Below are 12,756 nucleotides of genomic sequence, written 5' to 3'. Positions count from 1 at the left end.
CACCCAGTTTTTCTACTTTTCCCAGTGTTCCACATACCACCTCCCGTTTCCCCATTTTCCCATGATTCTCAGTCCCGTCTCCACTGTGGTGCCCTGTGTTAATATGTCCATGTTTTTGTATCTTGTAGAGTGGGAGAATGTTAGCTGGACGCTGGAGACTCTGTGTTCCACAAGGGCAGCAGCACTAACTTTATCGGGACATCTTTCACTCTTATCTCTTCTCCTTCCTCAAACTCCGTTTTCCTCTGTTCAGCCAAACCAATCAAATGCTTTCTCTCTTTTTCTGTGCAGTTTTTTTTCCCCTGTCTTTCTCTAATTTTTCCTGCTTGTTCTCACCTGTTCAGTCTCTAACCAATCGCTTATCCTTTGAAATCTAATGATTCTGTACAGATTGATGTCTGTTTCAGCTTTGCTGTGGGTTTCCACACCATGTTTACTAACAAATGCCATGCTTATATGGGACTTCTCCAAAGTGCCATTGTAGTGACCGTATCATTACAGTGACAGTAAGCAACACATGCATATGCAGTTTGTGCTAAGACATTATGAAATTTCAAATGTCTGTGATGAGCACCCTCACCTGGTCACTGGGCGTGTGGTCATGGCAGCTTGGGTCCTAAACTCCATGGAAATGCCACTTGAGCTTCTGATCTTTCTTTGTTTCTCTGTGCACTACCTCCTCTGTCCTCAGTTTCAACCTGTTTTTTTTTAGTTGGCTTGACTCGGGTTCTTCATTGAAACTTCACGATCCCTGTTGATTGCCCAACAGGTCGAGGAAGCAATGCTACTTAATGAAATAACTTGTAATTTATTCTATACTTCTGACCAGAGTGCAGTGGGGGTGAAGGAATCCAAGGTAAGAACCAGTAGACCAAATCCATTTGAGCTTTTTATCATTTTATTATTATTATTATTTTATTTACCCCAAAAAGAAAACGCTGTTTGAAATTGTCAGCTGCTTCTGTTCTGTCTTTTTTTATTCATTTAATTAAATTTTTATTTGAATTTTTGGATAGACTGACATTAGAGATGGCACCGATCCGATACCACATATCGGAATCGGGTCAATATCAGCAAAAATGCTGGATCACATATAGCGATGGAGACAATTCTATGGACACCGATCTGATACCATCACAACCCCAGCCTGAAAACAGCCTATGGAATATGGCAACAGTCAGGCTAGTTTTAGCACAGTTTATACACTACTGTAGATTTTAACTGCTGCATTTTCCTCACGTTTAAACTATTAATGGTCAAATGCAAATGCGCATGCACTCACACAATTATTTGCAGTGTAATTTTGATTCCTCACTGTGTGGATCAGTGAGAGTGCTTAAACAAGACAAAATAGAGCTTTAGCACTGCTCACTGCCATGGATATGCAGCCAAGTGATTTATTTATTAAATTCGTTCTTCAAAAAAAAAGAAAAACAAATGATAACTTTTCCAGTTGAGGTGTGAAGTACAGGAAGTTCATGGTCGGGGAAAAGAGAAACCGCACAAACTGAGCCAGGGGGAGAATGACTAATGGAAGTAAAGCAAATCTCCCTCTCGAAGTTCATGAAGTTATTTCCTCTATAATAAACCGCAAAATAAACCGAAAAAACTTCTGTTTACCGTTAGCCAGCTGAGTTTTAAGGTGAACTGGAATTTTTGAAGAAGCTATTGGTTTTAAGTGAAGAGAGACTCGCAGAGCAGGTAACATTTCTCTGTAAGCTCACGTAGGGTCCGGAGGGTTTGGGGTGTAGCAGGTAGTACAGTGATTGACCACTGAAATTCACAAGAACAATAATTGTAAGGTCAATGTTAAGTTGTTGTGGAATTACAGTTGCAACTAGTGATGAGTCAGTAAGAAAGATTTCAGGAGTCAGTAAGAGAGGCAACCATAAAAAAAAAAGATAACTTTTCCAGTTGAGGTGTGAAGTACACCTGCGTGTGTGCGTGTGTGCGTGTGTGCGCGTGTGTGTGTGCGCGTGTGTGTGTGTGTGTGTGTGTGTGCGCGTGTGTGTGTGTGCGTGCGTGCGTGTGCGCTTGGACTGCATGGCAATGGAAGGAAAGTTTTATAATCTTGTAAAAGTCTTTTGGGTTTTTATCATTTTAAAAAATATATTCCTCTCTCATAACCATGCGTGATGTCTGTAAAAAAAAAATAGCATATACAATTCATCCAACACAAAACATTCCCCCAAACAACTGAAACACAGCTCCACAGCGTTTTTCAGCAAAATAAAAAAATCAGATTGGTATCGATATTGGGTGACGTTCGAATGCAAAGATATCAGATCGGTACGGGACAAATTGGTATCGTGCCATCTCTAATCAACATGCTGAACGCTTGCAGTGTCTGTTTGCCGTGTTTGTGTAGCGCTCTGCTCGCTGTGTCAGACTGAAGGTGTGCGCAGGGGAGGAGAGCTTAAGGGATGACTCTGCTGAGCACGTTAAGACCCAAGGACAAAAACAAAAGGGAAAAAGAAAGAAAGCAAAGTCTGCGCTGTATTCAGCACTCTTGTCTTCTCTTTCCTCAGTCTGGTTGCTTCCACGCTTCATCTTTCACATCACTTTTCTGGTCAGAAGGGCATTGAAGTGCTTTTCGAAAATAACAAACAAAAGGTTTTAAAAGAAAAAAAGTTAATGAAACTTACTACTCAGCACCTCAGTGAATAACCCTAGTCAATGACATCACCAGCAGAGAGACAGGGAGATCTAATCAAAATGGCTTCTCTGCTCCGGCTTCCTCAGTTATCTTCCTATCGTTTAAGTTTCCTTCCTCTCCGCCTTTTCCTCTGAATAACTGGGCACCATGGACTCACTCAACTTTTTTTTTTGGAATGTGGCTCGCTGTAACTCTGTGGCCCTTTCTTAAGCTTTTAGAGGGGAATGAGGATTTGCTGTGTCACACCATCCACTTGGTAAATGTCCATTAGTTGTCCGAGTCGCGACGACGCTTAAAGGCCCCGCCCCCTCCCTGCTTCCTGTCATTGCAGCCTGAAGACATCGGTCAAGGGCCAATCGTCAACGCGCCAGAGGGAAGCAAGGTGGACATAGAAGCCTTCAGTCAGTTTACAAAAATTATCACCCCCGCCATAACCAGAGTGGTGGACTTCGCCAAAAAGCTGCCCATGTTCTGTGAGGTAAAACGGATATACCAAAGAAAAAAGTGAAGCAGTAATTAATAATAAGCATCATTTTTTATACTTCTAAGCATAAGAATCAAAATACCCTCAGGTATGAAGCATGTTAATAGACATTAGGTAGATTGAAATTGTATGGAAAATGACATGGAAAACATTAACTTTGGTTAATTAGATGCAAAAAAAAAAAATGGAAAAAAGAAAGTGAAGCTTTTGTCACCTGCTCTGGAAAATGAATCATGTGAACATGTGTGTGTTGTGTGTGGTTTGTGTCGTGTGTGAAATGTGTGGTGTGTATAGTGTGTGTGTGTGAAGCGTGTGGTTTGCATGGTGTGTGTGTTATGCATGTGCTGTGGTTTGTGTTGTGTGTGTGTGATGCGTGTGGTGTATGATGTGTGTTGTGTTTGGTTTACATGGTATGTGTGATGTGTGTAGTTTATGTGGTGTGTGTGATGTTTATGATGTGTGATGAGTTTAGTGTGTGTGGTGTGTTATGTGTATGATGTGTGTGTGATGCATGTGGTGTGTGTGTAGTGTGTGTGTGTGTGTGTGTGTGTGTGTGTGTGTGTGTGTACGTGATGTGTGTGTGTGTGATGTGTGTGTGTGTGTGTGTGTGTGTGTGTACGTGATGTGTGTGTGTACGTGATGTGTGTGTGTGTGATGTGTGTGTGTGTGTGTGTGTACGTGATGTGTGTGTGTACGTGATGTGTGTGTGTGTGTGTGTGTTGGAGTGTAACACTGCGATGTTGTTCTGCAGCTGCCCTGTGAGGACCAGATCATTCTCCTGAAGGGCTGCTGCATGGAGATCATGTCTCTGCGGGCTGCCGTGCGTTACGACCCCGAGAGTGAGACGCTCACGCTCAACGGGGAGATGGCGGTCACACGCGGGCAGCTGAAGAACGGCGGCCTCGGCGTGGTCTCGGACGCCATCTTCGACCTGGGTGTGTCGCTGTCGTCCTTCGACCTGGATGATTCAGAGGTGGCCCTGCTGCAGGCCGTCATCCTTCTCTCCTCAGGTGAGCGCCGGCGTTGTTGGAGTACACGTGCACCACGCCCACTCTCACGTGCACCACGCCCACCCTCACGTCCTCCAATTATCGACATATTTACCTCATAAGAAATAACATGTAGGAGCAAGAAATACTGAAATAATATTTGCTGCCTTTATGTTTAACGTTTTTGAGTACAAATTCTGCCTACGACATTAATCTCACTAATTGGGGAGAAATATTGTTCATATGGCACTATTGATACTACTACTATGATAACCTTATGATAACCACAGATCATTCAGTTAAAATCTGAATCTGTTAAATCTGTTCAAATCTACCCAGCTAGCCAGTATGAATGCATACAGGTCGAATCTGAGTCTGTTGACCATAGTCCATTGTCAGTTTGCATCTTATATAATTTAATATATAAATATCAAATTGTCAGCAAATGTGATTTTATATTTTTATGTGCTGAAAGCATGTATGTTAAGGTTTGTTGTAATTGCTTCAGCTAGTGTTCTATGACGCACACTCCAAGACCAACATGGAAGTTGATGCTAAAATGATCGGACTGTAGACCACTGGTGACAACTGAAGCAAGAGGGTTATTGTAAAGATCCTTCACCCACTTACAGTTTTTCTCAGTCGATTTGGTACATTTCTCACATCATAGTTTACATTGGCATTACAACAAGTGCATTTCTCAAAACAGTGCAAACAGCAAAACTCCTGAAAAAAAATCCTGGGAAAGCAGATACTTCACACAGAATTCTTTATTTTTGCCTCAGAAGCAAATATTTAGGTCAATTTGTCAGTGCCATTGCCTATGAACAAGGCAGTCAAAATACTTGACGTCATGATGTCAGTGCAACTATAAGTCACAGTCAGTGCAGACTGTAAGTATATTCTGAGGCAAACCAGCTAAGCTTTTGATTTCAAGAATGCTGCACATTCTATGGTATATCAAATGAAACAATATGTTACACACAAAATACAAACTTACACAGAACACAAAGTTACACATGACTGTAGGTGGGATAACGATAGCAAGAAATTGGACTGGAATCAAATTTGCACAGCAATATTGTTTGGCTGTATTGTTCACACTGCAATTTGTTGACTAAAACAAATCTGATTGAAATTCAGAAAAGACGGACAACTGACTACAAACTACAAAATTAGAAACTTACACTACACATTCAAAACAATCTGAGCACATACAGCCTCCTCTTGTTGAGGTGTGAAAATGGAACCTCTGCCCCCCCATGAGCTACTCTTGATATCCTATATGGTATAAGAATGCAAATATGCAAAACGAAATATTGAATAACATGTCAGAATTTATGTCAATGTGCAGCATTACAGCAGAGAGCACATTTCTTACATACATGCTTTCTCTATGAACAATTCAATATGAACAATCGAAGACACAGTTGTTCTTCCAATATTCGGCAGCACCCAACGACCAGCTGAATGTAACTGAATGTTCACCTGCGAACAATTTAATCAAATTAGGATAAATTACTGAAATGTAACAAAATAAATAAATAAATGTAAAATGATGCCTTAGAGATTATGACATGTTCAGCACTTCTGCATATAATGACCTAAAGACTAAATGTTTTGGAGGGGACAATTATTCATGTCCATTTGCAAAATGTACAAAAGCATTTTGCTAAATGTTAAACACAATGAGAAATTCAATTATGATGTGCACAAGTGACAAGAAGATGTGGAGATTGAATGAGCAGTTTTGAGAATTTCAGTTCTGATATGAGAAATGAACCAAATCGACCGAGAAATACTGTAATAAATAATTTGCTTAGTCCACATCTTTGTGTACATAGCTATCTTTGTGACACACACCCCACATTCTCAACAAGATTGAATATGCTGGACGATGATAGAATCCTTATTTCTCCATCTTTGAGGGCAAACACACGTGAACCTGCTTCAAATGCCTACAGGACGCATGTAACTAGAAGAGCATATGAAAGTTCAGATATTCACAATTTTCTGTAAGCTTCAGCTATAAGTTAAAAAGAATATTCCTAAATAACTACATCCAGTCTCTTGGCTTTAACTACTTCTCTCACTGGCGAGTCTGAGCTGTGGCAGGTGAGTCTGACTAAGGTGGGGATAGATGAGGCACCGGAGAAACTGGCAAATGCCTGTCCAGTGTTGAAAGGAGCTCATTCCCCCTCTCAGCAACAGACCTAGGGGCAAGGTGCCACCTTTTCTTCCCAGGATTCTCTGGGGCGTTGTGGGGTTGACACCATGGTCCCCTGCCTCTGTATGTCTGTGAGTCATACTCTCAGAACAGGTGCAAGCTGGCAAAGGTTTGTCATCAACGCATGTCTTGTGTTTTACACAGCAGCCTCCTTCTGTCTCCTCATTCTCTCTGACAGCTATAGTATTCTAGTCAGGAAGTGGGACCACAGTTGGAATGAACTATAAACACTATGAGCACCAAACGTGTTGGCCTATATCAAACAAGGGTTTTTGGGGTGGCTAAGAAGCTGTTTCCCCATATGGACACGATGTTTTGTCGTTACTCTGAGCAAATTTTGGGGCACTAGTGATATGCTAGATGTCGGTATATCTCTGCAAACTTTCCAGTCTTGGAAAATTCGGGCAACTGTCAGTTTTATTGAATACCATATCTAGAAATCGGACTTATGATACACAATTTCATCCAGAAATGCCTGATGTGGTAGGAACACGCTTAGTCATTGCCAGAAATGGAGAAAAACACTATAAGAACTTAAGTGTGAACGTATCTTTCACCATGACATAGCAGGGGATCTAGTGGGCATTAAAGATTTGGAAAGGTTTTCTGTTTCTTTTAAGACCCTATCACTCTTCAGTTCTGAACAAGGTCAAGCCACCGCCTATCTAGGACTGGCCTGGCCTGACTCTCAAACCCGCCGATCGCACCTGGAAATGCTCTGATGGCCCTCACGTAACTTCTCCAACATTGCACATAGCTGCAGGAATCACTAGCTTGGACGTTTCAGGAGACCATCATGGAATCTGAGGGTGGCGTTCTCATGACAGTAGTGTCACTTCTGATTGGACTAGGACAGCCATGCTGACATGTCCCATCACTGTGTACAGAAGCTGTCCCTGTTTCAGCTGTGTTCATGACACACCACTACACTCCTTCAGTTACCACTGACACACAATTGTTCTGGAATTGTTCTGGTTGTTGTTATAAATGTACTGCATTAGGAAGACGTATTCACATCCAGCTTTTCAAACACGCATGCACCAGCTAACGATCCCAAGGTCTGCAATGCCATGGATATATTTCTCCTTGAGCACCGCTGCATGAACCCGGCCTTTCTTCGATACGGGCACTGTAAGAGCCAGTTAAGGGTTAATTTATTGTATAAAATAATTTAGTTAAAGAGGTTAAAATATGATGAAGATAATTAATAATAATAATCCATAATTGTTGCATTCTCTAAAATGAAAACAGAAATTAGTAATGTATAAGTTTGAAGAAATTTCTGTACTTTCAGCTTCCGTCAGTAACCCTTTTTGTTTCCTGCTTAAGTTAGGACGGACAGACGTCAGTTGGAGTTTTTGGAAGCAACACAGTTTTTGGACCGAGTCATGTTGAGTTCAATGTAATGTCTGCCTGGTGTGGAAAGACTGCACACTGGAAGACTTTTTTTTGCTGGCTGGCATAGCAGAGTCTCCCACCTGACGAACCCAGACAATGCCATCTGCCTTTTAGAAGCCCAGTGGAGCACTTAACCACAAGAACGCTCCAGAGCCTGAGTGTCGTTGTGGGGTTTCTCTGCTGCACCATGTGGGTTATGAAATGCAGGAAGGAGCCAGAGCTTATGAGGGTTCCCTCTGTCATCTGCAGGGGTGTTAAAGCAACGAGTGCAGTCAATTGCTCCGATTACATTTGGGAACCCGGAAACTTTGCTGCAGATTGCGCCTTGATGTTGGCCTGTTCACCCCACCGTGTAAGGAAATCAGACGCACTGGCATGTCAGGTGAAATATGCTAATCAGGATTCTGCTTCAAGATGGCTGGGATTCCTCATCAGCTCGTTCCTTCTGGAAGCCACTGGTTGGCAGGAATCTGAGGGTCATTGAGTAGACAGTTATTAGTCAGCTCATTGTAGCACGTGAAGGACAGTTATGAAACTGAGGATGAGTGCATTACCTCTCAGGCCAGACAAGTGTGGGCACCCCTGGGTTAAACCATAATAGGTTCATAAAGAGAAACCGCATGGTGACACCAGGGGGCGCCCTTTCAACAACCTGGCACTGTAGCTGTAACTTCACCCACATTCATGCCTAATGCTACGGACATGCCACACAACTCTCAAACTCATCAGATGGCTGTACTGTTCACACTCATTACTTGTTGCCTTGTAATCGTGAATCATGAATTTGGTGTGGTTGGTACATTGACTGACAGGAGATTACACATTACACAGTCTGTTACCAGGAGAAATATCACCCTTTGTGTCTGAAGTCTTTTTTTAACTCACTATGACTACGCTGATCCCATGTTGTCAGTGTGTGAAGGATTCAGTCAGATATCTTATATATACATTTTATATTTTTATTTTATAATATATTCTTTTACTTGAAGCAACTATACATCATATTCTTCACACAGCACCACCCCTCACCTTACACACCTGTCTCTGTAATGGACTTATTAAAGGACTCTGTAATGAACAGTACCTGTTGTGCTAGTAGGAGACTTAGATTGCTTGTGGGAATTGGCAATAACTCTAACTGAAGAGACAACATGGACAAAGGTTCACTCTCAATACATGGTCTTTAATAAAACACCTTTGAGAGCTTGGCAGACATGGTAAAAGGAGTAACACACAGCTCCTGTGAACCAAGTGTGAACTTTTTAAGCAGCTGTTGGCTGTCTGTCTGTGTTCTGTTTTTGACACTCAGATCAGGGCAGGCTTTCATTTCCAAAGTGGCAGGTTTACTGGTAGTTTTTTGTTTTGTTTTGTTTTTTTGTTCTTTGGGTTTGTTTTTTTTTTATACAGTGAGACAATTTTGCAACATTTTCGATAAAAAAAAAAAAACTCGATCTGTCTGTCTTTTTATCCACTAACCCATGCGTCCCTCCGTCTATGACAGACCGTCCTGGTTTGACGAGTGTGGACCGCATCGAGCGCTGTCAGGAGGACTTCCTGCTGGCCTTCGAGCATTACATCAACTACCGCAAGCACAAGGTGGCGCACTTCTGGCCCAAGCTGCTGATGAAGGTGACGGACCTGCGCATGATCGGCGCCTGCCACGCCAGCCGCTTCCTGCACATGAAGGTGGAGTGCCCCACCGAGCTCTTCCCGCCTCTCTTCCTGGAGGTGTTCGAGGACTGACGTAGTGCCAGGTCGTGGCCGGCCAATCGGGCTGAGCCCCGCACACCACCACCGCCCCGCCCTGCCCCGCCCTGGGCCCCTCCCCCAACCTCTGTTCCACACCAACGGTGCGCATAACCACACCCTCTTTGGACACATTTAACGAACTCTAATCTGTCACTACTGAGTGTCACTTCATTCCATAGCTTTAGCTCCTGGGCCTAGTTTCTGGATGGACCATTCCATTTACGATGCGGGTACATGTGAATAGTGTGTTTATTTTTCATCTCGTTTTCTTTTCTTTTCTTTTCTTTTATTTTATTTTTTTGTTTCTGTCTATTTTCTCTCTTCCTTTCTTTGCTTTCCTGTGTTTTGTAAAAAAAAAATTATTGTCCTGTTGCTTTAGGTGTATTATCGTTGTACAGTTATTTTATGAGTGATTATATCTACTTGTCGTTGTCATTGGCTCGTCACTCAGTTGTATGATCTATGCATTTGTAGCGTGTCATGCAACATTCCACATCAAGCGGGAGTCCGTTATGCGTCCGACTTACGGAAGAACCAACAACGCAAGCCTACAATGGGGGACACCCCTCTGTCCCTTAACACTCGATAAGTCTTCAAGCTCTCCGTAATGAATGCAGGTTAATGAAAACGATCCAGACTACATTTACTACATTTCGCAGTGTGCTCATTCACAAGTTTACACATACAAAGGTAAGAGTTCTCAAGCACTGTTCACAAGTGATGTCGGACCATATACGCGGGCTGTAACCTTCGAGGACGTGCGTAGTTACCACGCTGGGTTTTGGAGCGGCTGAATGCTGAGATCAACGCATCGCTTCTCCGGCCACAGAAATGCCACTGTTCAGGTGCCAAAAAAATTTTTAAAACGCAAGAGAATGCTACAGCTCATGTTCCCAAGAACCACCCCACAGGAAACAGGAAGTCCTGTTTGTTCTCCTCCATACCTGTCCGGACCCTCCCCCCTCCCCCCGGGCCCCTCCCCCCTGCCGGACTGTCTGTGACTGTCTCTCTGATCTCGTATAAATTGTACGTGTCATAACTTTGTGAGATAGACAAAGGTATTGCCTCCTCCGCTTGGACTTAATGGTGCTATGAGTTTGCCTATTTATACCTCTGTTAGACCTGTCAGTCAAACCTCGGAATCAGCCGTATGGATGATCCCCACACACACTCACACACTTACATACACACACACACACACACACACGCATGCACCTCCACACACACGCACACATTAAATATATGTCTACTCGTTCAGTAGTGAGCGTTGAGTCCTGGGCAAGGCCTCTGTCCACTGCTGCGTAACACAACGTGACCTCTGAGACACAGGGCATGTGTCAGGTATTCCATTTTCAGTTCTTTCCTTTGGGTCGTTTTGTTGTTGCTGTTGTTGTTGTTGGTTTGTTTTTTGTTTTTTGGTGACATCATCCTCTGACAACTTATTGTACTGCGAAACATTTTCATTGTCACATACCTCTATATGTTCTTTAGGAAATAATGATAACTGGTCATTTTGTTTGTATACAAACAACAACTGCAACACTTTGCCTCAAGCTTGTGTTTCTCTGTAAAGTGATGCCTTTAGTAAGCAATAGAGTTGCTCTAGTGGTTTGGCTTATTTAGGACTACAAACACACACACACACACACACAACTACATGCACACAAAGCACAGGCTCAGACTAAATGCACAGACAATCAGTGTGTGAGGAGAGAGAGAGAGACAGAGAGAGAAAGAGTTGAAAGACAAGAGGGAACTGCAACTGCTCTCCTGACAGTTATATGCATTAAGGTAGTTAATTTACAAAGCCGATGTCGCCAGCAGTGAATGTGAGTCAGTAAACGCCAGTTCGCATTATGCAGACAGCGCCGTGCCAACTGCTGGTTGCTTGCTTCCATTGGCTGGTTTGCTCCATTGGCGAGTTCAAGCTGTTCCAATATGGTCAGGTATAACAATCCTCAGTCTCTGCCAGCAGGGGGCGTCTGTCGCGCAGCCAGGCGCATGCAGGTTAGAGCGCGGACCGTCGGCCGCCTCTGAACGAGCGAGTCACGTTGCTCTGGGAGAGCGATTGTCCCCATAGAGAATCACAGGGAAATGCTGATTGAGACGAGAAACGCACTACAGGACAAAACGTTATTTTACAGTATAAAGGTGGAAAAAATGGCTGTATATTTTCAGACTGCAGATATTTTTACAGATGTTTGCATATAATGAACATTTTAACATTTTACAAACATAACACTGAAATAAAGCTCTTTTCACAGATTTCTAACAAAACCACATTCTGTCGAGACTTAATTCATGTTGAGGTGAACGAGTATCTCAGACAGGGTCAAGAACTCTCACTATTGTTACGTTCCACCCGTCCGCAATGGTTGTTCAACAGGAAGTATTGTGATTGCAATCATTTAAACAGTGGGAGGGGAAAAAAAAACATTATACTGGATAAATGCCCCAAACCAAGTCCTTTATGAAGAAATCCATCCCTTGCCTCTGTTTTAAACTGAATTCAAGAGCTTCAACCCTAAAACTGTTATTTTCATCCATGTGTCGATTTGACTTGACGTGGGTCTGAGGGCCTTGAAACAATGGGTAGGGGCCGAATTAGCTCGTTCTGGGTTCGGCGCGAGGTTGTGTGGTTCGAATGTGAATCGGTTCGTGAAGGGGCTGAGATTTTTTGTTTTCTTTGTTTTTAACCAAATTTTTACATGTTGCACAAGGCTGCTGTGAGACAGTGAGGCCGAGGATTAAGTCAAATTTCAGCGGTTTGTACCGCTCTGCAATTTTGGGTAGCCTGGAAGACGAGAAGTTGCACTAAGTGAAAATAATCCTGGATTTGATGATGACTGTGATGATGATTGTAAAAACAGCGAAAGAATTGATTAGAATGAGGATGGCAATGGTGATGATCACAATGGTGTATTTAATATGAACTGGCTCTGAGAATAAAGATGGTTTTGAGAAATTCCCGATATGTTTGTTTCTTATTCCAAAAGGACTTTTACTGTACTTGTGGTTATACACTCACTGGCCACTTTACACCTGTCCATTAACACAAATGTCGAATCAGCCAATCATATGGCAGCAACTCAATGCATTTAGGCATGTAGACATGGCCAAGACGATCAGCTGCAGTTCAAACCGAGTATCAGAATGAGGAAGAAAGGTGATTTAAGTGACATTGAACGTGGCATGGTTGTTGGTGCCAGACGGGCTGGTCTGAGTATTTCAGAAACTGCTGATCTACTGGGGT

The 12,756-nt window shown here is 42.8% G+C and overlaps 1 protein-coding gene across 1 annotated transcript in view; it reads left to right on the top strand.

Annotated features, from left to right (window-relative positions):
- The window catches only part of thrb (thyroid hormone receptor beta), an 86,370-nt gene extending 73,902 nt beyond the window's left edge, over nucleotides 1-12,468 (top strand). Inside the window, 3 exon segments of the mRNA XM_077009764.1 lie at nucleotides 2,988-3,134; nucleotides 3,892-4,150; nucleotides 9,256-12,468. Coding sequence (XP_076865879.1) covers nucleotides 2,988-3,134; nucleotides 3,892-4,150; nucleotides 9,256-9,497 — 648 coding nt within the window. The 3' untranslated portion in view covers nucleotides 9,498-12,468.
- The last annotated feature ends 288 nt before the right edge of the window (nucleotides 12,469-12,756 follow it).

The sequence above is a fragment of the Brachyhypopomus gauderio genome, chromosome 6 (assembly GCF_052324685.1).
Source record: "Brachyhypopomus gauderio isolate BG-103 chromosome 6, BGAUD_0.2, whole genome shotgun sequence".
Lineage (NCBI taxonomy): Eukaryota > Metazoa > Chordata > Actinopteri > Gymnotiformes > Hypopomidae > Brachyhypopomus > Brachyhypopomus gauderio.
The sequence above is the reverse complement of the archived record's forward strand: the minus strand, read 5'-3'. Positions and strand labels throughout refer to the sequence as shown.